This window comes from Diplotaxodon limnothrissa, linkage group LG6 (assembly GCF_057381915.1).
Source record: "Diplotaxodon limnothrissa isolate DT_005_m linkage group LG6, D_limnothrissa_male_GT1.1, whole genome shotgun sequence".
Taxonomy (NCBI): Eukaryota; Metazoa; Chordata; class Actinopteri; order Cichliformes; family Cichlidae; genus Diplotaxodon; species Diplotaxodon limnothrissa.
In genome coordinates this window covers 597,817-623,323 of record NC_140601.1, presented here as the reverse complement: position 1 = coordinate 623,323, position 25,507 = coordinate 597,817, and the positions used below count along the sequence as shown (strand labels likewise).

Sequence of the window (25,507 nt, the reverse complement as noted above, 5' to 3'; positions counted from 1 at the left end):
GCATCACTCTGGGCTCTTAGCTTAGCGTTAACATGCTGCCTGTGGTGTTGGCTGTCTGCATCATGCTGACACTCAGACACAGGATGCTGGCAGTGGCTGCGCTCATCATCCTGGTGCCTCTACACTGATGAAAGAACTAAAAAGGTTTCTGTGCTCATAAAAACACGGCCACGTCTGATAAGCAGGTCAGTTTCAGATCCAGCAATCAACCAAGAACCATCATAGCTGCTGCTGAGCTGAGCACCTGTATGGACATCAGACTGACTGAATCCAGACACATTAAGTGTACAAAGGCACAGCTGCTGTCTTTAGCAGCAGAGGCTAACTTGCTAACCCAGCTGCTTTCTTCTTTTGACTGATGAAAGTTTCTGTGAACTTGTCGAGACTTCATATATAAACCTCCCCCACCTTTAAATCTATCATCACACCTCATGGCTGTCCTGGTGAGCTTTGTCCCCATTAATCTGCAGCGTTGACTTTAATATCAGATTATTAGTCCACACCAGGTTAACGGGAGCTCCTGACACGCCCCCTGTGTGTAACGGGCTGTGTGAGTTGATGGCTGCAAAGAAGCCTTCGTTTGGTTTCCTTCATTTCTTTCATTTGGGATATGAGCCAAAGTCATGACATCATCACGAACATTTCCCTGTTAACGTACAAACTTTGCTTCACCTTTGAAATGAATTCATGAAATCTGAGCTATGAGTTCAACAAAGAAGAGAGAAACATTGTCACTGCTTTGTACTCGTGAATATAGTGACATGTAAATTTGCTAATAAATTGTATTTTCAAACACTTGTATTTTGTCGTTTCCTGTGTCGTACGCTCTGGACTCAGTGGTCCTCGGCCGAGCTCACGCTCGCTGTCGGCACCGGAGCGGTGCATTAGTGCCGGTCTAGCTTGGATGGGTTGTTTTAAGCTGGCCTGTAAGCAAAATAGATGCACAGATTCCTGCAGCTACAAAAACGAGACTTAGTGGAGAAAAACCAAACGCTCCTCCAGGAGCTCCTCCTCCTTCACTGCTCCAGGGCTGTGCAGGTGTACTGTCCCCCACAGCCCTGCCGTTAGGACTGCACCGAGTCAAATACAAGTATGAGATGTGATGGTGCTGTGAAAGCACGGTTCATGTCACAGCCATGTTGACGTCAGTTGACGTCCACAGCCTGTCATGACCCCCCCCCCCCCACTGTGTGAGCGCCCCCTGGCTTCTCTGTGTCAGCTAAACGCCTCCCTCCTCTTTCCAGGGTCAGGGGAGTCTGAATAACACGAGCAGCTCTCAGATCCCGGAGGAAGACGTGGATCAGGTCCAAGGTATCATCTGTTTCTCACTTACATTGTTTCACGTGCTGCCAACCCCACGAAGGCTGTTCACCGACTAACCATCGGCCCTGGTCACTGCATAGACGAACAGAGCAGCCAGTGGCACCACGATGTCTGTAAGAAACCAATATTTGAAGAATTCATTACATTACAAATGATTGTGGTAAAAACCCGAGTCAGGAAACACAGATCCCAGAGAGGTGATGGTACCTGAAGCTTCATCGTTAGTACTCAGCAGCACGGTGTGTGGGACTGAGCCAGGAGAGAGTATCATCCAGTGCCAGGGTGGCTGAGCTCTAACACACTCAAGACTAACATACACCCAGAATAATGTGTATTTTTCATCATAGGACTCTCAGCTGTAGGCAAAAACTCCACACTTGATTTCAGTCTTCGTGCCTGTGTGAGAGCTGGGACAGTTTGGGTGAGCATGCACGCTGCTGTGGAACATCCTATCCTATGGTTCATATTCTGTCTGAATGAAACTATCATGAAACCTAGAGACTGTTCGAGTGTTCAGAACTTGCAGACGTTGTACCGGCGCACTGGAAATGTAAGGCTGAGACTAAAAAAGTATCCAGATCAGTTAACAAAGCACTTTGGCGTCTCACTGAAGGTGAAAAGGAGAAACTTGTCAGGTATTAACCTGAAAAATGCCGTTTCTAATCCTGTTTCTTTGCTGTGGGCTCCTCAGGCTCCACTCCAGGGAAACAGTCCCTCCCAGGGGCAGCTGGATTGGCAGGAGGACATCAGGACACAATGTCACCAGGAGACCGAGGCCCTGTACAGGCTCTTGGTAAATGCATTGAGGAAATTAATGACTGGTTGTGCCACAATTTTCTCCAGCTAAACAAAAACAAAACTGAGGTAATAGTCTTTGGCGCCAAAGAAAAACGATTACAGGTCACCAGAGAACTTCAATCTATACATCTAAAAACCACAAACCAGGCGAGAAATGTGGGTGTAGTGATGGATGCAGACCTAAACTTAGAAAAACACATTAAGACAATAACAAAGTCAGCTTACTATCACCTCAAGAATATTTCAAGGATAAAAGATCTGATGTCTCAACAGGACCTGGAAAAACTAGTCCATGCATTCATCTTTAGTAGGCTTGATTACTGTAACAGCATCTTTACAGGTCTACCTAAAAAATCAGTCAGACAACTACAGCTCATTCAGAACTCTGCTGCTCGAGTCCTCACTAAGACCAAAAAGTGGACCACATCAGTCCAGCTCTGAGGTCCTTACACTGGCTGCCTGTCCGTCAGAGGATAGACTTTAAAGTTCTGATGCTGGCCTATAAAGCTCTGAATGGTTTAGGACCAAAATACATCAGTGACCTCCTGACCCAGTATGAACCTTCCAGATCCCTCAGGTCATCTGGATCCGGTCTTTTATCAGTTCCCAGAGTCAGAACCAGACACGGAGAAGCTGCATTCAGCTTTTATGCTCCTTATATCTGGAACAAACTCCCAGAAAGCCTCAGATCAGCTGAAACACTCAGTTTATTTAAATCCAGGTTGAAGACTCACCTGTTCTCAGCTGCATTTGAATAAAGCACCAAATCCACACTTTAAGCTTAAATTTCAAAACTTACATTTAACTACTGATTTTATCTGTTTTGATTTTATATACTGTTGTTTGTTTGTTTGTTAATTAGTTAGTTAGTTTATTTGCTTGTTTTATTCAATTTTAAATCGTGCTTTTTATTTGTTTTTGTTTCTAATGTCTCTGTAAAGCACTTTGAATCACCTTGTTGTTGAATTGTGCTATACAAATAAACTTGCCTTGCCTTACGGAGCAGCATCCTGTTCTAAACTCAAAATTGCATCAGTCAACCAAATCAGTTCAAAGCCAGCCTCTGGTTTTCCACCAGGTTCCAAGATGGCTCAGAGTGGAGCTCTGCTGCGAAGCTTGACGGCGCTGCAGTCGGCTTGCTGCCACGTGGGGCTGACAGACGTGGTGGGTCGTGGGTAGGAGGTGGAGACGAGGGAGCGCCTCTCAGCAGAGCTGAGTGCTGACATCATCAGCCGGAGGTGTGGGGTTCAACGCCTCTCCTGTTGCCATAGAAACAGTGGACTCCCAGGTCCAGCTAACATGGCCATCGTGGTCGCAGATGCAGCAGATGGACAACTTATCGAGTCCGAGCAGCAGTCAGGAGCAGGGGTCTGGCTCTCGCTTGGTGTGTTCGGAGCGATAATGCTTCTTTTGCAGTGCAGCTGTCTTTGCACCAGTCTTTCACCGATGTAGTGTGTGGACTGTGTGTGAACCAGTATGTGACTCAACACCAATGGGCTATTTACTGACAGGGTGTAGCCTTCAGATCGTCATCACCAGGTGTTCCTAATACACTCCGGGGTGACCCGGCCACTGTGACAGAAAACAGCCTTCATTTAGTTTTCCTGACACGTTCAAAGGTGACTCTGTGAATGATGGTCAGACTTTCTACCTCAGGACTTTCTGGTAGAGAGCAGAATTCATGGTTTCATCGATTACAGCAAGTCTTCCAGGTCATGGAGCTGCAGTTCACCCCAGAGCAGGGGTCGGCAACCTTTCTGATGATGAGTGCATCTAAACTTTCCTCAAAAGTCAGTGTGCCATATGACTGCATTAGCAATAAATGTAATAACGCTCTATACTAGCAGTCCTTCACAAACAGGGAACAGTCTGTCTATTCTCTCCATCTGTCAGCTGCTGCTGGCTCTTCCTCCTCCTCTTCCTCACACACTGCTGAGTTTGTCCTGGTGGATCATCAGGGCTGCAAAGCCTCACAGATGATGTGCAGCAGTGGGTCCCTCAGTCTGTCCTCACTCTGGACACTTGCAGTCGTCACACATGGAAATCAAATGTGTGATAAGCTGCAGGATTCAAACACAAGTGTAACTTGCTTCAAGGAGTCCATCATTGTTCCTGTCCCGAAGAAACCCCACCCTGCTTCTCTCAATGACTATCGCCCTGTAGCCCTCACCTCAGTAGTGATGAAGTGCTTTGAACGCCTGGTCAGAGACTTCGTCATTTCTTCACTACCAGACACACTGGACCCACTACAGTTCGCTTACCGTCCAAATCGTTCCACAGACGATGCCATCTCTCATCTCCTCCACACATCACTCACTCACTTGGACACTAGAAGGGGGAATTATGTTAAAATGCTCTTCATAGACTACAGCTCTGCATTTAACACCATAATTCCCTCCACACTCACCACCAAGCTGGAGCATCTGGGACTCAGCTCATCTATGTGTCTGTGGATCTCCAACTTCCTAACTGGCAGACCACAGGCAGTAAGGATGGGCGGACATGTCTCAGCCTCCACCACTCTCAGCACTGGAGCCCCCCAGGGGTGTGTTCTGAGCCCCCTGCTGTACTCTTTGTACACATATGACTGTGTGGCCACTACCAGCTCCACCACCATCATCAAGTTTGCTGACGACACCGTCGTGGTGGGCCTGATCTCTGATAACAACGAGACGGCCTACCTGAAGGAGATTAGGAATCTGGAGAACTGGTGCCAGAGGAACAACCTCCTTCTAAACGTCAGTAAGACAAAGGAGCTGATAGTGGACTTCAGCACTAAGCAGGAGAGGAACTACCAGACCCCCGTCATCAACGAGTGCCCAGTGGAGAGAGTGGACAGCTTCAAATACCTCGGAGTTCACATCACGCAGGACCTGTCATGGTCCTGTCACATCAACACCGTGGTGAAAAAGGCCCGTCGGCGTCTCTACCACCTCAGACGCTTGAGAGACTTCCAACTGCCCTCCAAGGTGCTCAGGAACTTTTACTCCTGCACCATAGAGAGCATCCTGACGGGAAACATCTTAACTTGGTTCGGGAACAGCACCATGCAGGACAGACGAGCTCTACAGAGGGTTGTGCGGTCAGCTGAGCGCACCATCCGCTCCGAGCTCCCTGACCTGCACTCAATCTACAGCAGGCGGTGCCGGACCAAGGCCAGGAAGATCGTGAAGGACCTCAGCCATCCCAACAACAGACTGTTCTCTCTGCTGAGGTCAGGAAAGCGATTCCGCTCCCTGAAGACCAACACAGAGAGACTGAGGAGGAGCTTCTTCCCGCAGGCGATACGGTCTCTCAATCACACCACCACACAGTACTGACCCACACATATAGTTCTTACACACACACTGGACTTTCTGGACATTGTTTTCACTTCATCACTTAAATCACGCTGCTGTTATTGTGTATATATTTATTTATATTTCTTCATACATTCTTATATAGTTCTATATTGTGTATTTTGTTGTACAGTTATTTTATTTTCAACTTAAATTTATATATTTTATCTTATTCTTCCCAGTTAAATTTACCCTTTTTAATTTTTCATATTTATTTCCTATCTTATTCATAGCCTTTTCCTTTTTTGTTTTCTTTAGGTCACGAGCAGTTGTCCAAGCATTTCACTACATATCGTACTGTGTATGACTGTGTACGTGACAAATAAAATTTGAATTTGAATTTGAACTTATAAACACATGTTCATACTTTTATTCCACAATCAGAGAGAAAGAAACAGAGAGAGAGTGCAGGACAGACAGACAGGTGACAGTCTCAGGTGTACACACTGCTACACAACAGCACCAGAGAAGCAGGATTTAGTGTTTGTGTTATTACGAGTGTAAACAAGAAGAGTTCCAGATGGTGCAGTGGACACATGTGTGACTGCTGTGATTAAAGCATCTTTCTTTCAGCTTAACGAGTGAACCGTCAGCTCGTTCAAACACACGTTAAAGTGCGTTTGGCTCGACACCACCGAACAGAGGCAGCAATATAACACAGCTCACATTAACAGTGCAGTGGATCCTGCTTGTGCCGTGATGTTCAGGACTGCAAACCGAGCAGCATCACTGACTTTCAGCCTGTTGTGTTTGTGGATATATGACTGACTTTAATTATCCACAAAATCATCACATTCTCTGTAAGATTAAGGTCGACTATTGTATTATATTTTAAAGGCTTTAAAACCAAGTAAACGCTGAAAGTACAAACATCGCTAATGTCACATAACTTTGCCGACATGTGGCCAACAGGAATGTTTTAATGTTCCTCATTATTAAACATTTGCACATAAATAAGTGACATAATATTCAGTACTTACTTTTAACAGTTTACTCTTCGGCCGCTCCACCTCCACTTCTGCAGCTGCCAGTCAAAGCTGCTATGATAACGTTTCACCCCAATTTAACATCACCGCGGTAGGAATTAGAATCAAACTTATGGGAGAGGAGACTCATTGGACATCAATCAGCGTGATGAGAACTATTGATAACAAAAGAAAGAATCTTTGGAAAAAGTTTTTCTTAGGAGAATTAATTTATTTTAGTCTGACCACAGTCCCATCCGCTAACATAGAGGAGGCGGGGTTTATGACCTATACTGCAGCCAGACACCAGGGGGCGATAGAGACGTTTTGGCTTCATTTTTGGGACGCTGTCACGTCATCCATCTTTATTACAGTCATTGGTGGTGATGAAGGAAAACGCTGGGTTGGCATGTAAAGGGGCATTTATTCCTTTCAAAGACCTGCAGTTCAAAAAAAGCGCCCCTCGACAGCCAAACCCATCTGTTCTCTGATTGGATTGTTACATTTGTGATTGACATGACATTGACCAATCAGATGAAAGGAAGAAAAATAGGGTTAAAATTCGTACTTGTAACTTGCAGGGTTTTTTGGCTAAGTCCACACACAGATTCTTTTTACACATACAAATCCTGATTTACATGTACAAAATATTTATGACCCAAGAGCGTAGATTTGGTTTGGGCATTGGTGGGGACGGATGATTCAACCACCGAACCCTGCCCTGTTTTTGTTTTTTGTTTTTCCTTCTTGATTAACAAAAAAGGAGAAATATACTTGCCTACATATGCTATTCTACGTGCTTTTAAACCATTTAAAATTACAATTCATAGTTTTATATGTGAATTATATAATGTTAAAGTACTATTAAACAAATGACTGAGTATTTCAGGCTTTAGTTTACTTCAGCCATATTCCATATAAATCAGGTATCATACAAAAATAAAAATAGCTTCAAATACAGTCATGACAATAAAAGAATATGACTTTAAGGACTTAACAACATTACTTCAGTTATAGTACACCAACATCTCTGATACATTAGCACTAAGGGAACACTGAGTGACCTGCTGGTTTTTGTCCATAAAACTACTCGTTTAAGATGACCACAAAGTAACAGATCTCTCAGCAAAATGATGCAACGTTTGAGGCACTATTGCCCCGATTAACTCAGTGAGCTGCGATCTTTTATTCTAAACATGAGCTACTGTTACAGCAACAGACATGGACTACATGCCCCACACAACAACTCAATGTCCACTATGTGAAGCAGCCAAACACAGGCCTGCTCCTCTCACTAACTGAGATAAACTGCTGGCATATTGGTTTTACATCTATACTGTCCGGTCTCTCCTGGTGGACATGGCAACACGTTATTCATGGTTACATACAGTTTTAGACTGATGTGGGCCAAAGCCTGGCACATACTTGCCAACCTTGAGAACACAGAATTAGGGAGACATTCAAACACACACACAAAACTTGAATTTTACAATGTTTATTTATCGGATAAAATAAGTTAAATGTCACCGTTATTATTGGCCGGGGCCAGAAACAGGATGGGGGTGTCCAAATTCAGAGGCTGCGTCCACCTGAGAACCAGGTGTTGTGATTGCCTGCCAGAAACTGATTGCTTGTATTTAAACTGCTATAAATAACTTGTTGGTCTATAATATGTGAAACATATGTCAAATGTATCCCTTGTGAATGATATCAAGTCATCTTGAGCAACAAACAACATTCCTGTAACAAGGTAGAACCTTCAGTCAGTTTTTGGCAGTGACTTTTATGTATCCTTTATTTATGCAGTTAAAAAAATTCTTGTTTACCTTAAAAATGTCTCTCTTAAGAGTAATCTGGCCAAGAGGACAGCTGAAATTGCAACAAATGCAAAAATAGTTCTGTAAACATATTTTAAGTGGACAAAAGGAAGCTGGTTGATTATAATGTAGGTACAATAACACGGTTACAAAGATACTTGAGGAACAGGTAATTTTTTTATTTTATATATAACCACTTTGTAATACCTGTTCACAGAAGTCTATTTAACATCATATGATATTACACATAAAAAACACACGGAAACATTGGAGGTCAGTTTTTGGCACAACGCCGGCTCAGATATTTGAAGTTTAGAATCAGAATCAGAATACTTTATTCATCCCGAGGGAAATTAGGGGTTACAGCAGGCAGCACGCTAATGGCGCATGCGCACTCACAAAGGAACCTTCTGACCAACTTTACACAAACATCACATTGGGCAGACATGTCAGAAGGTAGGCTGATAGGAAAAAAACAACGAAAATACATAACATGAGGTAAGAGGAGGAGAAAAAAAACTCCACTCAGACTGAGCTCCTAGTGGGAGAACAGTTTGATAAAAGAAAAAACACCTCAGCACAAAAGCACATGACTATCAATACACCATAGAAACACAAGACCAGCAACAGGTAAAGGGTGAGAGAGAGCCGGTGTACACAGCGCATCCGGTCCTGCAGCATCTGCGCTGGTCCAGTTGACTGCTATCATCCCCGGTAGGGCACAAGCATCGAAGGCGTTGGAAAGGGAGGGGGGATGAGTGAGTGCTTGTCAGTGTAAGTGTGTGTGTGTGTGCGTGTCCATAGTTTAGCTGAGACAGTGTCCTTCGGCCTATCAGGCTAAGTAAACAGTCTGCCAGCCAACCCAGGTGTCCTTCATGGGACGGGAAGAATAGTCATCACACAGTCGTTATCAGGGAGTTGTTTTGGTGGACTCCAGCCTTGGGCCTGCAGCTGGAGCCGTGGTGTCCGAATGTTGAATATTGTTGATTTCTCCTTTGTGAGCAGCTCGAATTCTAGCACTCCGAGGCTGGTCTCTCGATCTCCCGTTGAAGAGTCGCGAGCCTCCCCATGATGGTATCAAACTTCTGTTCCGTGGTGTTGTCAGTCTTTTGATTCTGAGACCTCACAACTGCAGTGATCCGTTCCGCGATGTTTTCCAACTGTCGCTCAAGGGTCTCATTTTGAGCAGGCCTCTCTCTGATGTTTCCCCTCATACGCTCAATGGTGTTGTTTTGAGCCTTCACAGCAGCAGTAAGCGTCTCCAAGGTGTTGACCATATTACGTTCGTTGTGAGAGGTCGCACCTCGTCCCGTCGCTTCGAATCCAGCGGGCAGCCTTGTGGGGGTTTGAACAGCCGGTTCCGCTTTCTTATTTCTCTGATAAACCAGGGCTAAGCCAACGCCGATCAGCATGAACCCTGTTATCATGGTTCCAAATAGGTAGATATCTTCAGCGTCCTCGATCGACAGTCCCGCCAGGCACACGGTCCTCCAGTTCTGCCACCCGTCCATCATGTAACCGGCAGGGAAAGTCCCTCCAGGGCACTCAGGCTCTCCCGAGCCCCGACTTCTCGTTGAGAAAAGGGTGTCAATAGCACTCAGAGACCAGTTGATCAAATCCATAATTCTCTTTTAGGTTTAGAGAACGACAGTGAGAGACTGTTCCAGGAAAAGTAAATTCACACAAGACAAGACAAGGACATTCTCGCCTGAAAATATGTTAAAAGTTTATTTTGCGACCCAGAAAGAGAAATAAGAGTAATATTAAAGCTATGTAGCTGCAGTAGTATTAGCCATTGTTGGAAACTGGAATTGGCTGGGCCAATCTGGAATATGGTTTTTCAATTTTGTTGTCCGGGTGGAAAATCGGGAGAAATTCGGGCTCCGGGAGACCTTCGGGAGGGGCACTGAAATTCGGGATTCTCCCGGAAAAATCGGGAGTGTTGGCATGTATGGCCTATAGCCTGTAACGTTATTGTGACACATTTTATGAGTGAACTTGGCTTTAAGTGACTCACAGGTTTCTTTGAAAAACACTTTCTTATATCCAGCTTCTTCCTCTTTGCTGCCGTCCTCCTCTCCTCCTCGCAGCGCAGGTTTTAGTGATGGGTCGTTCGCGAACGAAATGGCTCTTGGAGCCGGCTCTTTGACGTGAACGACGCGAGCCGGCTCCTTATCGCGAGCTGTCACGTGTTTTTTTTTTTTTTCCTTTCTCTCAGCCTCTCTCTCGCACTTTTTTTCCGCTTCACTCTGCACGCGAGCCTTGTGCTTTACGCTGGGCAGAGGGGGGAGGGGCGGTAGTTACACTCAGTAGCACAGGAACAGAGCCAGAGAGAGAGAAAGAGAGGCAGGGACAACAACATTAGAAAGGTATAGTAATCATCCACAACTATTTTCGGTTGCAGATGATAAAGGATTGAGAAAGTTTATTCATGCAGGTCCATATGACAGAGAATATGCATGTTCTTTTAGTTTTCATATTATAATTTATATTTAATTGTGTTGTGGTTTGCAGGTGTTCTTTTCACTTTAAATTTGTGAAAGGAAAAAGCTGAAAATTTAAATAGTTAAAACTTGAAATGTGAATAGTTGATTTTTGTATTATATGATTTATTTATTACATTTTATGTGGAGTGAATAAATAAAAGTATATTTACGGTGGCCCCTAGAGACAAAGCACATACAAACTTCAAATCACGTACGAACTCTGAAGCATGTACAAACTCCAAAACACGTAAAAACTCCAAAACACGTAAAAACACGTACAAACTCCGAAGCACGTAAAAACTCAGAAGCACATAAAAACTCAAAACACGTACAAAAGACAACAGAAGTGCTCCAGGATGCTGGGCGCAGTGTTGAGCCTTTGTTATCTTGTGGCTACACAAGCCAGCAAGTACCAACGACCGGATTTGGTGTGTGGTAATAACAGGTAAATGAACTTTTTTTTTAAATTATTTGAATATATATATGAGTGCCTGTGTATAAATACACAAACAATACACACATGCTTTCAATTGTGTAATTTAAGTGATCTAGTAGCTCTGCTTTGGAAGTTCAGTTCATGCTAGAAATGTGTTTTGGAGTTTGTACGTGTTTTGTCTCTAGGGGCCACCGCATATATTTATATATAAACATATATAAATAAAACCACTTGTTTTTACGTTAGTAATTCCTTTTGTGCATAATTTTATATTATTGTTAATAATAAATTAATTAAAGCAACAAAACAACCTGAAGAGCCGGTTCGGAGCCGAAAGAGCCGGCTCTTTTTAGTGAGCCGAACCGAAAGAGCCGGATCTCTAAAAAGAGCCGGAAATCCCATCACTAGCAGGTTTGCCGCTGCTGAAACTGAACAGAGCTCCCTGAAAGGCTCAGCCAATCACATTGGCCATATTTGTCACATGACGTAGGACTCCAGTAGAGGACGTGATTTAACTCTTTTTGCACCGCTGGGTGAATCAGACGCTGACGGATCGGGTTTTTTTTAATCGGGTTTGTTTTTCTTTACTCGAAGAGATCAAATTATTGGTGGGGACAATTCAGTAATCGCTGGATATTGGTGGGGACGTGTCCCTTCCGCCCATGACAATCTACGCCCTTGTTATGACCACATTTTGAGCCCATATAATCGGCCTTAAAATGCAGCTTTAAGGCTGCAGACCCTGAATTGGGATACAGCCAAGGTTTCAGGTGAACCCACTGTGAAACCTGGCACCGCCCTATCATGTGATTTCCTGAGGTTAGATGGCCCATGAGGTGAGTGGGCGTTAAGGCGTCTGGGAAGGATCTCAAACTGGATTACAGATGGCAGACTTGTGTAGCAGCATGAGACGCTGCAGAGGTGACCCGCGTGTGTGTGATGAGCCATCACAGCCCCTCCACAGCACACACGCACCTGCATCTTGCACAGGAGTGCCATGGTAACACTTCCTGTCAGGATTTAGACCTCAGAACGCCTGATGATTAAGGTCTGTGTCTTTAACACACACACACACAGGTGGTTATTTTTGTGACCTGATGCTGTCACATGTGGGGCGGCAGCCTGCGACATGATACTAAACAACAAACTGACGTCATCAGCAGGCGACTCCCACCTGACAGCGCCCAGGAGGCCGACGGGGAGCCTGTGCATGTCTTCGGCCACACATCAGTGCGCGGATCTCCTGACGCCCGTGCACCGCAGCGTCTGCCGCGCGCATCTGTCCGTGCACTCCGACAGCGCGGGCCACGATGGCGGACTGCGTCGGCTTCCAAGCGCAGATCGCCTCCATCATAGAGATGCTGGCCAACTCGGCGGTAGCCGAAATTTGCAAACTGGTGGACGACGGTTACGCGGCGCTGCGCTCTCAGATGGAGCAGGAGCGGGAGAAGAGCGAGAAGGAGAACCGAGCCCTGCGGCAGAGGCTGCGAGACATGGACGTGAAGATGCGGAGCTGTGAGAGGAGGATGAGGAGACGGAGTCAGCGCGAGGAGCATCACACGGCTCATTTTAGGCCGCCCAAAGGTAGGGGAGCGGGACACCCTGCACATCCACCCATCCAGCTGTGAGCTCAGTAATGATTATACTGCTGCATCCAGCCCCGTGTGCTAGTCGGAGAAATTCGTCCTGTCTCCCATGAAGAGCATGGTAAAAGATGGCTCGCATGTTTTGTCCCAGCAAACCTGATTCAGGTGTCCTCAAATGCTGGTTGGTGTAACATGCACCTGCTGATCTGCTGGGCTCTTCCTGCACAGCCACCTGTGGAGTTCAGCAAAAGGCAGAATATCCAGTGAGTTCTCCGGGTGAAAAGGTGTAGTTGATGTTAGAGCAAATCAGAGCTCGTTACAACCGAGGTATGCAGAAGAGCGGGGCTGAGTGCACAGCACATCGAACAGATGTGCTACAGCAGCAGAAGAACAGGAAGCCACTGCTCACACAGGCGCAGAGTGGAAACACTGCCAGGTGTGCCGAGTTTCTGCTGCCACACGGTACAGCTCGCCGTGCGTCAAATATGACGGCAGATCATAGACATCAGACGTGGGGATGCGTGGCGTGTCTGTCTGATAATGTGGCTGCGTGACACACAGCTGAAACACGTGGGGGAGCACATGTTCAATGTCCTGTGTTATTTTTCAGGACCTGATGACCATCAGCCCCTGGCACCCCCTCCTCTGGCTCTTTCTGAAGGCAAACCCTTTCATCCAGTTTCAAAGGTAAAGATGAATCGTGCACTAGGCTAGCACGTTATATAACCTCAGCTCTCTGCACTTTGTGAACCTCTAATCCAAGATCAATCTGTTTTTGTTAATACAAGAATCCAACATTATTTTCGTCAGTGTTGATCTGTGACCGTGTGACAAAGAAAAGGTCCACATCCTAAGGTTAGACTCAGATGTGTCTGAGTCCACCCTCTAACATATGTTTCATATGTTATTCACTCTAAAAACATTACTTTGTTAGGTTCAGGATCTTTAAAGGGTTCTATTGGTTTAGGCCCTAAAAAGGAACAGTTGGAGTTAGGAATACAACATAAACTGAATTAGAAAAAGCTCATGGTTTGGGTTCAAATTCTGCTTTATTTATACAGCTCCAAATCACAGCAACAGTCACCTCAAGGTGCTTTATACTGTGAGGTCGACTCTACAATGACACAGAGAAATCACAACAATGAGCAAGCACTTTGGCGACAGTGGGAAGGAAAAACTCCCTTTTAACAGGAAGAAACCTCCAGCAGAACCAGGCTCAGGGTGGAGCCGCCACCTGAGACCAGTTAGGGGTGAGTGGAGGAAGACAGGATAAAGACATGCTGTGGAAGAGAGACAGAGATGGATAACAACTAAGGATTCAGTGCAGAGAGGTCTATTAACACATAGTGAGTGAAGAAGAAACACCCAGTGCATCATGGGAATCCCCGGCAGCCTATGTCTATTGCAGCATAACTAAGGGAGGATTCAGGGTCACCTGGTCCAGCCCTAACTATATGCTTTAGCAAAAAGGAAAGTTTGAAGCCTAATCTTGAAAGTAGAGATAGTGTCTGTCTCCTGAATCCAAACTGGAAGCTGGTTCCACTCACAGTGTGCACACGTGCAGTTATTTCTATTTTGGATGCAAAAAGTCTTGAATGTCTTCCTTCAGCGTCCGCAGCGTCTTGGCTGCTGTGTGGGACAGAAATGATTGATGCAGTAGCTGAAACTGTGAGACTCGTTTGTCTTTTCTCAGCAGGAGGAAGCCAAGATGTTGACACTGGTGAAGCAGGAAAAAGAGGAGAGAGATGACTGCAACTTGGACGTGAAGGTGGAGGTTAACATAAGGGCGGAGTGTGGCCTCTCTGCAGGTGAGTGTGGCCCCCACACAGTTACATCAGTGTTTTGTTGGCTGCTCACATGGTTTCAGTGTTACTGTCTGTCCTTCTACAGCTTTGGAGCCCAGCGAGGAAAGCCCCCCTGCTGACACTGTCCTCGACACCAGCGTCAGCAGCCTCACATCCTCCACATCACAGCTGTCCTCCTCTCCTGCTGATGCCACGATGGACCTGACCTGCAGGCCTCGAGCAAAACGTAAGGCTGCTAAGCCCGTAGGCAACACTGAGGGGGTCCATGCCTCCGAAGCGGCTCGCAGGGACCCTTCGGGGAGCCTACCTGATATGGCTCTGAAGCCAGAGGTCCAGACAGATGAGCTCACAGAAGATGACCTTCATCCCTCTCAGCTGTCGGCCACTATAGCCTCTGATGAGTCGAGCTGCGACCGCCTCAACAGCCTGGGCCTGGATCTGGCCTGGATGCAGGAGCGTGTCAGCCATCTGGGAGCAGCCTATGCAGTAGCACAGCTGGGTTTGGGGAACACGGACAGCGGGCACCCTTCTGCCTCCTTCCCCTCACAGGGAGGGGGAGAAAGTCTCGACGGCCCCCCGACTATGCTCTTTACAGGCGGCGCTCACGAGATGGCTGCTTTTGCTGCCTCCTTCGACATGGCTGCTGCTGCCGCCGCCGTAGTAGCTGCACCCCCTCCACCTCCGCCCCCTCCCCCTCCTCCGACAGCTCCCACTGGCACTGCCAGCAGCCAGAGGCGGCCTTACAGGAGCAGCACCGCCGCCGCAAAAGAGCCGGTGGCGTGCGCTGTGTGCGGACGTGTGTTCCCCAGCACGGCCGGCCTGGAGTTGCACCAGCGGGTGCACACCGGGGAAAGACCTTACACTTGCCCTCACTGTGGGAAGGGTTTTGCCCAGCCCAACAACCTGCGGGTTCACCTCCTCATCCACACCGGTGAGAGGCGTTATCGATGCACGCTGTGCGGGAAGAGTTTCATCTCATCGAGCCATCTGAAGAGGCACCGTACAGTTCACACACAGGAGAAACCCTACAGCTGCTCGCGCTGCGGCCAGTCCTTCAGCCAGATGTGTAGCGTCCGCAGACACCGGCAACAGTCTCAGTGTGGCCTGTAGCATGAATGCTGTAGCAACATCTGATACACTCTGGACTCTGAATGGTGAACATTTAAAGATGGTAGCTTGAGCGTAGATGAGGTGATGTCATGATGACGTTCAGAGTAAATGTTTGTAAATGTTTGTCCTAAATCAGTTCTTCGGTTGGTCTACCCCACACTGTCTTCATATTGGTGGTTTGACAGTGAGACACGGTCACACAGGTGAGTTTGTGATAGACTCTGAGACTAAACTGAGACTAGACTCTGAGACTAAACTCTGAGACTAGACTCTGAGACTAAACTCTGAGACTAGACTCTGAGACTAAACTGAGACTAGACTCTGAGACTAAACAGACTAAACTGAGACTAGACTCTGAGACTAAACTGAGACTAAACTGAGACTAAACTCTGAGACTAAACTCTGAGTCTAACAATAAACTCTGAGAACTCGTTCGAGTGAGCTGTGACGAAAACCCCTCCTTAATAAAACCGCGATGTCGAGAGCAAATAAAAGGGCAGAACCTCTATTTTAATCTCGTGGCCCAAGGAGCATGACTGTGTACCAGTTTGGCTCATGCTTTTATCAAACATCGGTGTTCATGACTAGATGAAGCTGGAAGCTGACAGTGCAGTGTAGTGGCAGCGACACGGCTGCTGATTCCAGCATGTTGTATTTCATGCTGTCAGCAGCTGTAAGTAGCAATGACAACAGAAAGTCTGACTTTTGCTGCGCAGACTCTCCACCTAACTGTTGTTACCTGGTGCTATGTACATAAAGCAGTGATGGCAAACAGCATCTGCACATCTGTTGAAGGTGATCGCTCTATTTAGAAGAGTGGACTTTATTCCATCCATTAAATATTGGTTGATAAAGTTTGCAAACACAGAGCACTTTCTTTAGTCTAACATCAGAACATCGGTCATTAATGGGACTCTCAATATGCCAAATTCATGTTTGAATGTATTATTAACATAATGAACATTAGTCAATCCTGCACACAGAGAGTGTGCTACATGTGGCACAGTAACAGTACCTTAGTTATGTCTCAAGAACCAAGAAGGGAAATCCCAGAACGTTGTCTGTGTTTGTGTGGATGCTGCGCTTTGTTTGGGAGAAACGTTTCACGGCCCATCCGGGTCAGGCTGCAGCTTTCCCACCGTGCACACAGCACAGCTGACACGAGCACCACTAGCTCCGTTTCATAAACATTAATATGCAAATTGTCATGAACATTGATCGCTGACCACGAGTGCGATTCACAGAGTCAGGACTGGCAGCATTCACGGCGCTGACTCTCGTCCCGTGGATGGGCTGCAGCTTTCCTCAGTCCTGTTGGGATAATCGCCTCGATCTCTTTGACGGTCCTTTTCTGGGCTCTGCTTTCCAAAGTCCAGAGTTCCAATCAGAGGTCTTTATGGCCCGGATAAGGTGAACAGTCGAAAGGAAAAGTGGACATAGAAGGCACGTTGTAGCGGGACAGTGGGTTTCATCTTATTTTAGCTGATATGAAGAAGACGCGTGTCCTGGTTTGATGGGAGGAGCTGCGAGGGGCGGGCTGCTGCAGGAAGGCTAGGATACCACAGCTGTGCAGCGGCTAGGAGTCCATGTTGCTGCACGATTACAAAAGCTATAACAAACTGAGTAGTGTTGTTGTAAAAAAATTCCAGACTCTTCCGTTGAAGCACTTTAAAGGTTCCCCTTTGTTAGAAGGGAAAAACTGGAGTCGCGGTTTGATTCCATGCTCTCTGTATCAGCGTCATCATGACAGTATCGTGGACGAGTGGCCTTCTCAGACCTGTGCAGTGACTCTGACGTGTTGGCACTTTGTTGAAACACATCTTGTTGCCCAAGCTCGCACCTCCTCGTTGTGCTGACTACATTTATGTGTGTGCACTTCACATTCATATTGAATTGATGGAAATGTAATAAGCTGTTGTGAAGAGAGGGCATTACATTTGGATTATTGTTATTATTATTTTTGGATGCAGAGCCTGACTGGAGAAGCTTTTTCCAGGTCCAGGCCTGAAGATGAATCTTTTAATGTCAGACATTCATTGTCCACATTTCAACACATCACAGGACTGTAAAAAGATGTAAAGTGAAACATATATATCAGAGTCGTGTTAGTGTGTGTTGGTGTCTGACTGTAATCGGCTGTAGCAGCTAAAACAAATACTTTGCCTTCGAGTATTCTTTCATGACATGTTTCAGTGTTGATGTCATTAAATATGTAGGAGGTTTGCAGTGAACCTCGCCATGCTGTGCTCATCATTTCTGCTGTGTGCTGTCACTTTGTCATTTGTATGTTCCAGAGCTGTCACTTCAGAGGTGGCTACACTGACTTGACCCGAACCACCGTTTACCTGCACATCCTCTCTGTGGAGACATTCTGCTTTATGTACGAGACGACAGCAGTTAGATCTTTGTGCGTGTCTCAGTGTTCCACAATTGTAATGATTACATTTGCATACACACCCAGTTATCATTATTTTTTATAATTTAATAGATAAAAACATGACAGCAGAAGGTGTTGTGCTTAGCAGTAGGTGTGGCTGTAGCTCAGGAGGCAGAGATCACTTACTAACAGGAAGGTTGCTGCTGTATCTTTATGTGTGGCTGGACAAGTTGTTTTTAAAACTATCAGCACAGCCAGATGAAATGAAGTTGTGTCATACAGTACACTCATACCTGAGATTATAAAAGATATTGAGATATTGTTATCCAGCCACAGTCTGATGTTTCTCTGTTATTTTAGCCGCTGTTACAGAATTAGACAAATTCAGAGTCGTAGCTAAATCAGGTGATCTGGTGACAAACACACATCTGAACAAGTTGGAGCTTTAGTGCCACCGAGCTACGAGCAGCATTACATCCTCCGGAACAGAGGGTGGCGCTGTTACGGCAAACTGGCTGTGAGCCGCCGTCAAACAGGAGATGCACTTTAGCGGTGAGGTGCTAGTGTTTACCTGCTAGCTGTGCTGCAATGCTGTGAACGACCTCCAGTAGTTTCTTAGTCCTACTCGAGCAGTGAAAGAGCAAAGACCGAGCAGCCAGCGGCTAACAGCCATGTCCAACCGCCTGGCCTTCCAGACCCAGCTGGCCTCCATCATGGAGGTCCTAGCAAACGCAGCGGTGGCGGAAATCTGTAAGCTGGTTGACGACGACTACGCGGTGGTGAGGTTGCAGATGTCTCAGTGCCAGAGAGAGAACAAGGCCCTGAAGAGGAAACTACACCTGCTGGAGCTGAAGATGGCCCGGGGAAATGCCGAGAGAAGGCTCCGGGAGAGTGCCCTGAACAGCAGCCGGCCGAGGGTGCAGATAAACGGCAGCGACAGGCCCCGAGAGCCCTCCACCCCCGCCGGTACGGTCAGCACGAATAATCCGAGCAGTAAGAAGAGTCCAGTCTGAAACCACATCAGGCTTTCTTCACTCACACGTTTATTATGTTGTAAAAAGTCTGGGCCCTGGATAGAGCCGGGGCTACAGTGTGCCTAGCTCGTTTTTCCGGTGTGCAGAGAGGGCACAAAGTGGACACACGAGCATCTCTGGTTCATTCATGCAAACTCAGAAACCTCTTCATCGAGACTCGATGAAATGAACGTCTCCGCCCATCAGCTGTTATACCGGTACATTACAGAGCACATGTAGAAGCCTCCTACATCAAATCTGCATTTACATATAACCCCATCTTCTTTTCTGATCGGCTGTTTTCAGCTTATTTGTACCTTGTGACAATGAGCCTCCCGTTCTTGGCTTTGGGACAAACGCGATCTTGGTTCATGTTTGTCACCCTGCGCTGTGATTTCAGACACGTCACAGGGCTCTGACTAAGGCTTCCCACGGTTGCACTGGTGCGCCTAACGGTTTTTCTTAGCTGCACCAGGACAGAAGATAGGTGCAACTGCATCACTTAACACCGCAGTTTTACATGTTGACTTAAAAAAATTGCTGTCCATACAGACAATATTGATTTGTAAATGATTAAGTTCTTTATTTGGAGCTCAGTTCTACAAGAAACACAAGTTACTGACAAAGTGCTTAAAGCGCTTCACTGAGCTGAAATTTAACCTCAAAACATCTCAAGACATTCAATGAAAAGAAAATCTAAAAGGACCTCAAAGTGTCTCACGGGCTTCAAACTGAACATCTCGGTGTCGGCTCAGCTTGATATCTTATGGACTGTCCTCCATTGCAGTCACATGGCCCTCAGATGGCCAACTCCTGTGATTTGGCCTTTTTCTTCTTTTCATCTTTTCTCATTACCCACAGCTACATCTGCTGCTGTCAGGCCGAGGCTGCTCACCTCTCTGTATCCGCCTGCACTTTCAAACGTACACACACACATAGGCCTACAGGAATATCTGGACCATGGCCAATCAGAGACTATCTTTGATTGGTTAGACCATGATATGGGCATAATGTGTGTCTGTTGTTGACCGCATGGAGACTTTCAGTGTTGTGGGGACTGGCTGGTCTCACCTGTGTGACCTAGGATTTTTTGTTTGAGAAATTTGGTCGCACTCTAGAGCCCTGAATCAGTTGAAAAAGAGGTGCAGGTGGGAAGAGACTACAAACAGCAGAGGAGACGAGAAGATGGTCACACAGACGGTCATTTGGCCAGCCCTCGTTACATGGATATGACAGCAGAGGACTCTAGTGTCCCCCTGCAGTGCCTGGCATAGATGTGTGTTGTAATCTGTTGGTGCTACACAGAGCTTTGGTCCCAAGTGACACCAACACGAACCTCTGTCCTAATGAGGACACACATGTGATCTTTGTCTTAGTGTTTAGGTCTGAGCACAGAGCAAAGATGGAAACCAGCACAGAGACTTCAAAGTGATTCAGGTAGAAACGGAGGCTGACCGCTCCGATTCTACCTGGGTTGCTCGCTTGGTTGCTGTTTTGATCACGTAAACGATGTATATCTCTGCCCCCGTCCTGATCCAGTTTGAAATCGATGTGGAAGAAGTGCAAACTGAATCCCAGCCCTTCTCCATGAGCTATCAGTTAGTCAGATTTTGTTGCTCTATAAAATGACTGCTCAACATAAACCAACCATGATGTAACCTTTTTAAGCTTTCTAACCAGCTGTTTAAAGTCTCTGGTTCCCACCATTTGAATCAAATACTTGGCAAAACACTTGAGTAACCACGTCGCTCGAGTGACGCTCGGTGGAGTCCTTTATTTACATTTGGGTGGCACATTAGTGGCTGCTAGTATCTCCAGCTTCATAGCCTGCACTCCACGCTGTCTTTTTGCCTCAGGTGGTTAAACAGGGCTTTGTTGTTTCCACGGTTGTGCGTGTCATGCGAAGTGCCGTCAGGAGAACGTTGACGTAGATCCTTTGAAATAAATCTGCCTCTGAGGCTGACGCGTTTGTGTCATCGTTCTGTGCATTAGAGAATGTAAATGCCATTATATCACAATGTGACACTTTATTAATCACATAGTGTTGGCCGTGCTGCAGGTTAGCATCTGAAAGTGTGTTTGAGATGGAGAGGAACAGCTCAACACTTTCACTTGGATCAGGAAGTGTACAAAGTTTAAATGGCAGGAATAATCAAACACGTGATTTATGCAGAACGCCAGCTGATGTTTGAGTGTGAATGCATGGCACGTGCACAAAAATCCCCAGCAATGTACACATCACATTTTAGACAAAATCAAACTGAAACAAATGTTTAGCAAAAAAACATAGTATTACATAATAAGACTCTTTTTTTTGTTTGTTTTCTAATTCAGTTTTATTTACACAGCGCCAAATCACAACAACAGTCGCCTCAAGGTGCTTTATATTGTACAGTAGATGCAGAGAAAACCCAACAATCATATGACCCCCTATGAGCAGCACTTTGGCGACAGTGGGAAGGAAAAACTCCCTTTTAACAGGAAGAAACCTCCAGCAGAACCAGGCTCAGGGAGGGCGGGGCCATCTGCTGCAACAGGATAAAGACATGCTGTGGAAGAGAGACAGAGGTTAATAACAGGGATGATGGGGAAACAGGAAGATGAATATTATGGATGCATGTTCTCAAAATACTTCAACTGTAACATTGAAATATTGAATAAAATAAAGTTTCTCTGGTAAAATGCTGATACAGCTGAACACAGTAAAATAAGTAACTTGTGCCTGTCAAACACACCGTCACACCCACATCATGGTTAAAATAAACAGGTGGGCTCTGCCATTACTGCCCTATAGGGACGGAGGGGCGGGATCTATTTACACTGACACAGAGCCGTGTTAGCGTTCACTTCCAATAGTGTAATATGTGAGCCAAACATGAGAATAACATCGGCATTTGAAGACAGCTGCTTTTCTGTCGTGTAGGTGACGTGTTTGACCAGCAGAGGGAGGTGCTTCTGTGGCCCAGCGGAGACGCAACCGGTGAACTGATCCTGTCTGAAAGCATGCACAGTAAGGTAGGCACATCATCACAGGTTAGCGTATGTGCACGCTGCTGTGTGAAGCTGCTATTGGCTGACTGAGAGACCGATTCCGTGTTGCTGTGCAGTCTCCAGATGTGGAGCTGGTGGAGCCGGAGGCAGTGCTGGTGAAAGAGGAGAAGGTGCAGGCAGCCACGTCTCGAGATGAAGCGGAGCAGAGTACGTCACTTATAGGAGATGATGGTGAGTACAGACAGAAACACTAAGGCTGCTGAGTGGACGAGTACTGACACTGGGACATTTCCACGCAACATGCCGTGCTGCAGTTTAAAAATCTTAACACCTTCGATCAAATCGGTCGTAGTTTAAACCGCACATGCACGTGGTTGGAGGCGTCGCCTCAGAGGAACAAGGCTCGGCTTTTTTCTGTGGGTTTGCTCCTCCCACAGTCCACACACATGCATGTTAGGTTAGTTGGTAATTCTGAAGTTGACCGTGGACATAAAGCATGAGTGGTCCCAACACAGACACACAGCTGAGCGTGTGGGGATTCCCACTGGGAGAGCACTCAGAGTGACTGTGATCAGATAATAACAATACTAACCCATCCAAAGAGACGGCACACAGGTCTGTCATGGTGAACAAATCACTACTGTCATTTAACTGGGTGCAACATCTGTACAACATCTGTACAACTGAACCCTTTTATGTGTCATTAAAATGATACTTTTTAAAGAAAACGTCCTAAATGAGTAAATAAGTGTGTTAGTGAGTGACAGGTGTGACCTGTAGGTTTAGACGCTGGTGTGCACAGACAGTATTCAGGTTAGGATGTAGGTGTCAGTAAAATAGTTTCTTGGTCACATTTGTGTTTGGATTGAAGCACTCAAGTCCTCAGAAGGCAAAGCTTTACATTTGTAGAGTAGGTAGGCTCACATCGTACACATTTGTAGCTCTGACTGTACTCGTACAGCCTAAACTCGGACATGAAGACGGTGCTCTGTCCTCCTGGAGGAGTTTTACATGAAGAGGAGGAACAAAAAGCTCAGATCTGCTGCATCAGATCAGAGTGTGTGTGTTAGCCTCACACAGAGCGAGCGTGTGGCTGCTCTCAGGTTTGCTGTGCGGTTGCGTGTTGTTGTACGCTCCTACAGCAGGTCTGCTTTTAGGCACAAATGTAAACTGCAGCTCTAAGCAGCGTGCTTACAAGCTGCGCTCTGCATCAAATGCATCCAAGCAAAAACAATGCATTGAGGAGTTTTTATAATTTCTACAACAGAGAGGTTCACATATTTCAGGACATGAGTGCTGCAGGTAGAACAGAGCACAGCAGGGTTTCATATCCTCTAAAGCTGTTTGTTTGGATATGAAACATGTTTGACCATGAAAGAGTTAAAACACTGTAGAACAGCTCGTATATTAAAAACATTAAAACAATGCAAAGCCAAACAGGACACGCTGTTACAGCCATGTTGCTTCATAACAGCTGTGACTCCTCCCACACCGAGTGTGATGATGAGCAGGGGCAGGTAAAGTTCACACGTGAGAGTCGGTGGACATTTCCTTGCATATTTTATATCCTGCTTAGACCGTCGTGGTAAGAAAGTCGTCTCTTATTTCTGAGATTTGATGTGTCGTGTTGTGAAACTGCAGAGAGCTCAAACAGCAGTAGTTTCTGGTCTTAGGCTGTAAGCTCAGATATCGATGTGGTCTTCAGTTCTCCAGGCTCCTCTGTCAGGTTTGAGCCCACGCTGCTTCAGTAACGATGGGCGGTGTGACCGCCCAACAATCAATATGCTGCCAGTCAGACTCTGTGCAGATCTGCTAAAATATTTTCATACAAGAATCTATTTAACATATTAGAGACCTCAGAGGAGGTTTCACAGTGTGGTGGTTAATGGAGTCACTCACAAAGGGAATGATTGCTGGTTCTTTCTTTGGCCCGGTGAGGAAGGCCATCCGACAGAAAGCTTCCGTGGCGACTCTGTGACGGCAGCAGCCAACGGTATCTGTTAGAGACTTTGGAGAAACGTTGTTGTGCCTCGTTCTACATCTGTGACTCTGAAAGTCGTCTCCCTGTTTTCCCTGAGAGTGTGCAGAGCTGCGTATCCACACGTGTTACAGCCAGTACTTAAATAGCAGTTAGCATTATAGAATAGTGCTCTACTAATTGAGTGTAATGGTAAACTGAGTTTTCTTTCTGTGTTTGAAGGGCTGATGGAGTGTGTCCCTCATGGAGCTGAAGGTCAGATGCCTGGCCCCGAGGACCAGGACGCCCAGTCCGTGTCTACTCGATCCCAGTCGCAGAGCCAGGCGTGCAGGACGAAGCTTACCGGCAGCAGGGGAGTGGAGGTCAGTGGCTCCTCTCCTCTTAAGTGTGAACTCACTGCTTCTGTTGAAGGCAGAGACTCGCTGCAGGAAGTGGCGATCCCACACCGGTACGTCGACGATGGCAGCAGCGACTCAAAGTTTGACGTCTTGTGTGACATCGATAAAACCGGTCACTCGTTGGTCGGGGAGTTTTTTGACGAGCCCTCAAATGTTGACGTGGAAGGAACGAGTCCGTCGTGTTCGTACTCGATGGCGGCCGTCGATTTGCCGTCAACTTCTTCCGGTGTTAATGGCTGGAATCGCTATGACAACGTGTTTTCCTTGCCCCGGCCCTTCACTGACGGCAGCAAAGCGTTCCCGCGCACTGGCAGGGAAAGACTGTTTGCCTGCAGCTACTGCGGCAAAGCTTTTAACCGGCCCAAGAAAGTGGAGATACACCAGCGTGTCCACACAGGGGAGAAGCCTTTCAGCTGCTCCACATGCGGGAAGATGTTCTCAGAGGCCGGGAACCTGAGAAAACACCAGAGAGTCCACACTGGGGAGAAACCGTACACCTGTGGGGTGTGTGGCAGGGGATTTGCCTGGATAAGAAACCTGAAAACACACCAACAAAAGAGCCACGCTGACGTTTACAACGCAGAGACCTGGGAGGGTAAATGAGCTGCATTTGTGTGAAAGGTGCAGAGACACTGGAAGGCCGCTTTGTGCTGGACAGAATGGAAAGTAAATCTGTGGCGACTACAGTCGTTGTTTTTACACGAGTGAAATTTACACTCCTCCCACATGATACTCAACATTGGAATCAGGGCAGTGTGTCAGCTAGCCGTTACAGCAGAGCTGTAAAGCAGAGTGAAGCTCTGTTTGCTTCCACATCTGTGTGTGTTTCTGTAAAAGCAGGCAGCCAGGCCTCCTCTGATTGGTCAGGTCCAGTGTCCTGGTTCTCGCTCTGCTGGTTTGTGTATGCCCCCGTGCAGGCGTCGTCTGTAAGCCAGACGCTGTGGTGTTATAGATGTATGATTTGTAAAAAAACACGTCAACATAGCATTTTGTTTCATGGCGTCTAAAATAATAACTTTATGATAAAACAAATCGTAGTTTACAAAAAGATGCTTGAAACATTTTCAGGAGGCTGAATAGAAAAGG

At 46.4% G+C, this 25,507-nt stretch overlaps 4 protein-coding genes across 4 annotated transcripts in view; 3 read left to right on the top strand and 1 right to left on the bottom strand.

Annotated features, from left to right (window-relative positions):
• Window positions 1–1,287, top strand: part of LOC146629854 (uncharacterized) — an 8,320-nt gene extending 7,033 nt beyond the window's left edge. The window contains exon 4 of the transcript XR_014906273.1: window positions 1,245–1,287. The gene's annotated coding sequence lies outside the window, so the exon portion shown is untranslated. The remainder of the gene's footprint in view (window positions 1–1,244) is intronic.
• Window positions 1,288–9,254: 7,967 nt separating this feature from the next.
• On the bottom strand, window positions 9,255–9,863 carry LOC146629853 (uncharacterized). The gene has a single exon (XM_085356690.1). It carries the CDS (start codon window positions 9,861–9,863, stop codon window positions 9,255–9,257), a length of 609 nt encoding a protein of 202 aa, XP_085212816.1.
• A 2,487-nt stretch (window positions 9,864–12,350) lies between these two features.
• On the top strand, window positions 12,351–16,309 carry LOC146629852 (uncharacterized). The gene is made up of 4 exons (XM_085356688.1): window positions 12,351–12,747; window positions 13,360–13,436; window positions 14,443–14,557; window positions 14,640–16,309. The coding sequence occupies exons 1-4, from the start codon at window positions 12,474–12,476 to the stop codon at window positions 15,662–15,664; spliced, it is 1,491 nt and encodes a 496-aa protein (XP_085212814.1). The 5' UTR covers window positions 12,351–12,473; the 3' UTR covers window positions 15,665–16,309.
• A 2,307-nt stretch (window positions 16,310–18,616) lies between these two features.
• Window positions 18,617–25,507, top strand: part of LOC146629851 (uncharacterized) — a 28,528-nt gene continuing 21,637 nt past the window's right edge. The window contains exons 1-4 of the mRNA XM_085356687.1: window positions 18,617–19,007; window positions 21,978–22,069; window positions 22,162–22,276; window positions 24,246–24,385. Of these exons, the coding sequence (XP_085212813.1) occupies window positions 18,713–19,007; window positions 21,978–22,069; window positions 22,162–22,276; window positions 24,246–24,385 (642 nt within the window). The 5' untranslated portion in view covers window positions 18,617–18,712. The remainder of the gene's footprint in view (window positions 19,008–21,977; window positions 22,070–22,161; window positions 22,277–24,245; window positions 24,386–25,507) is intronic.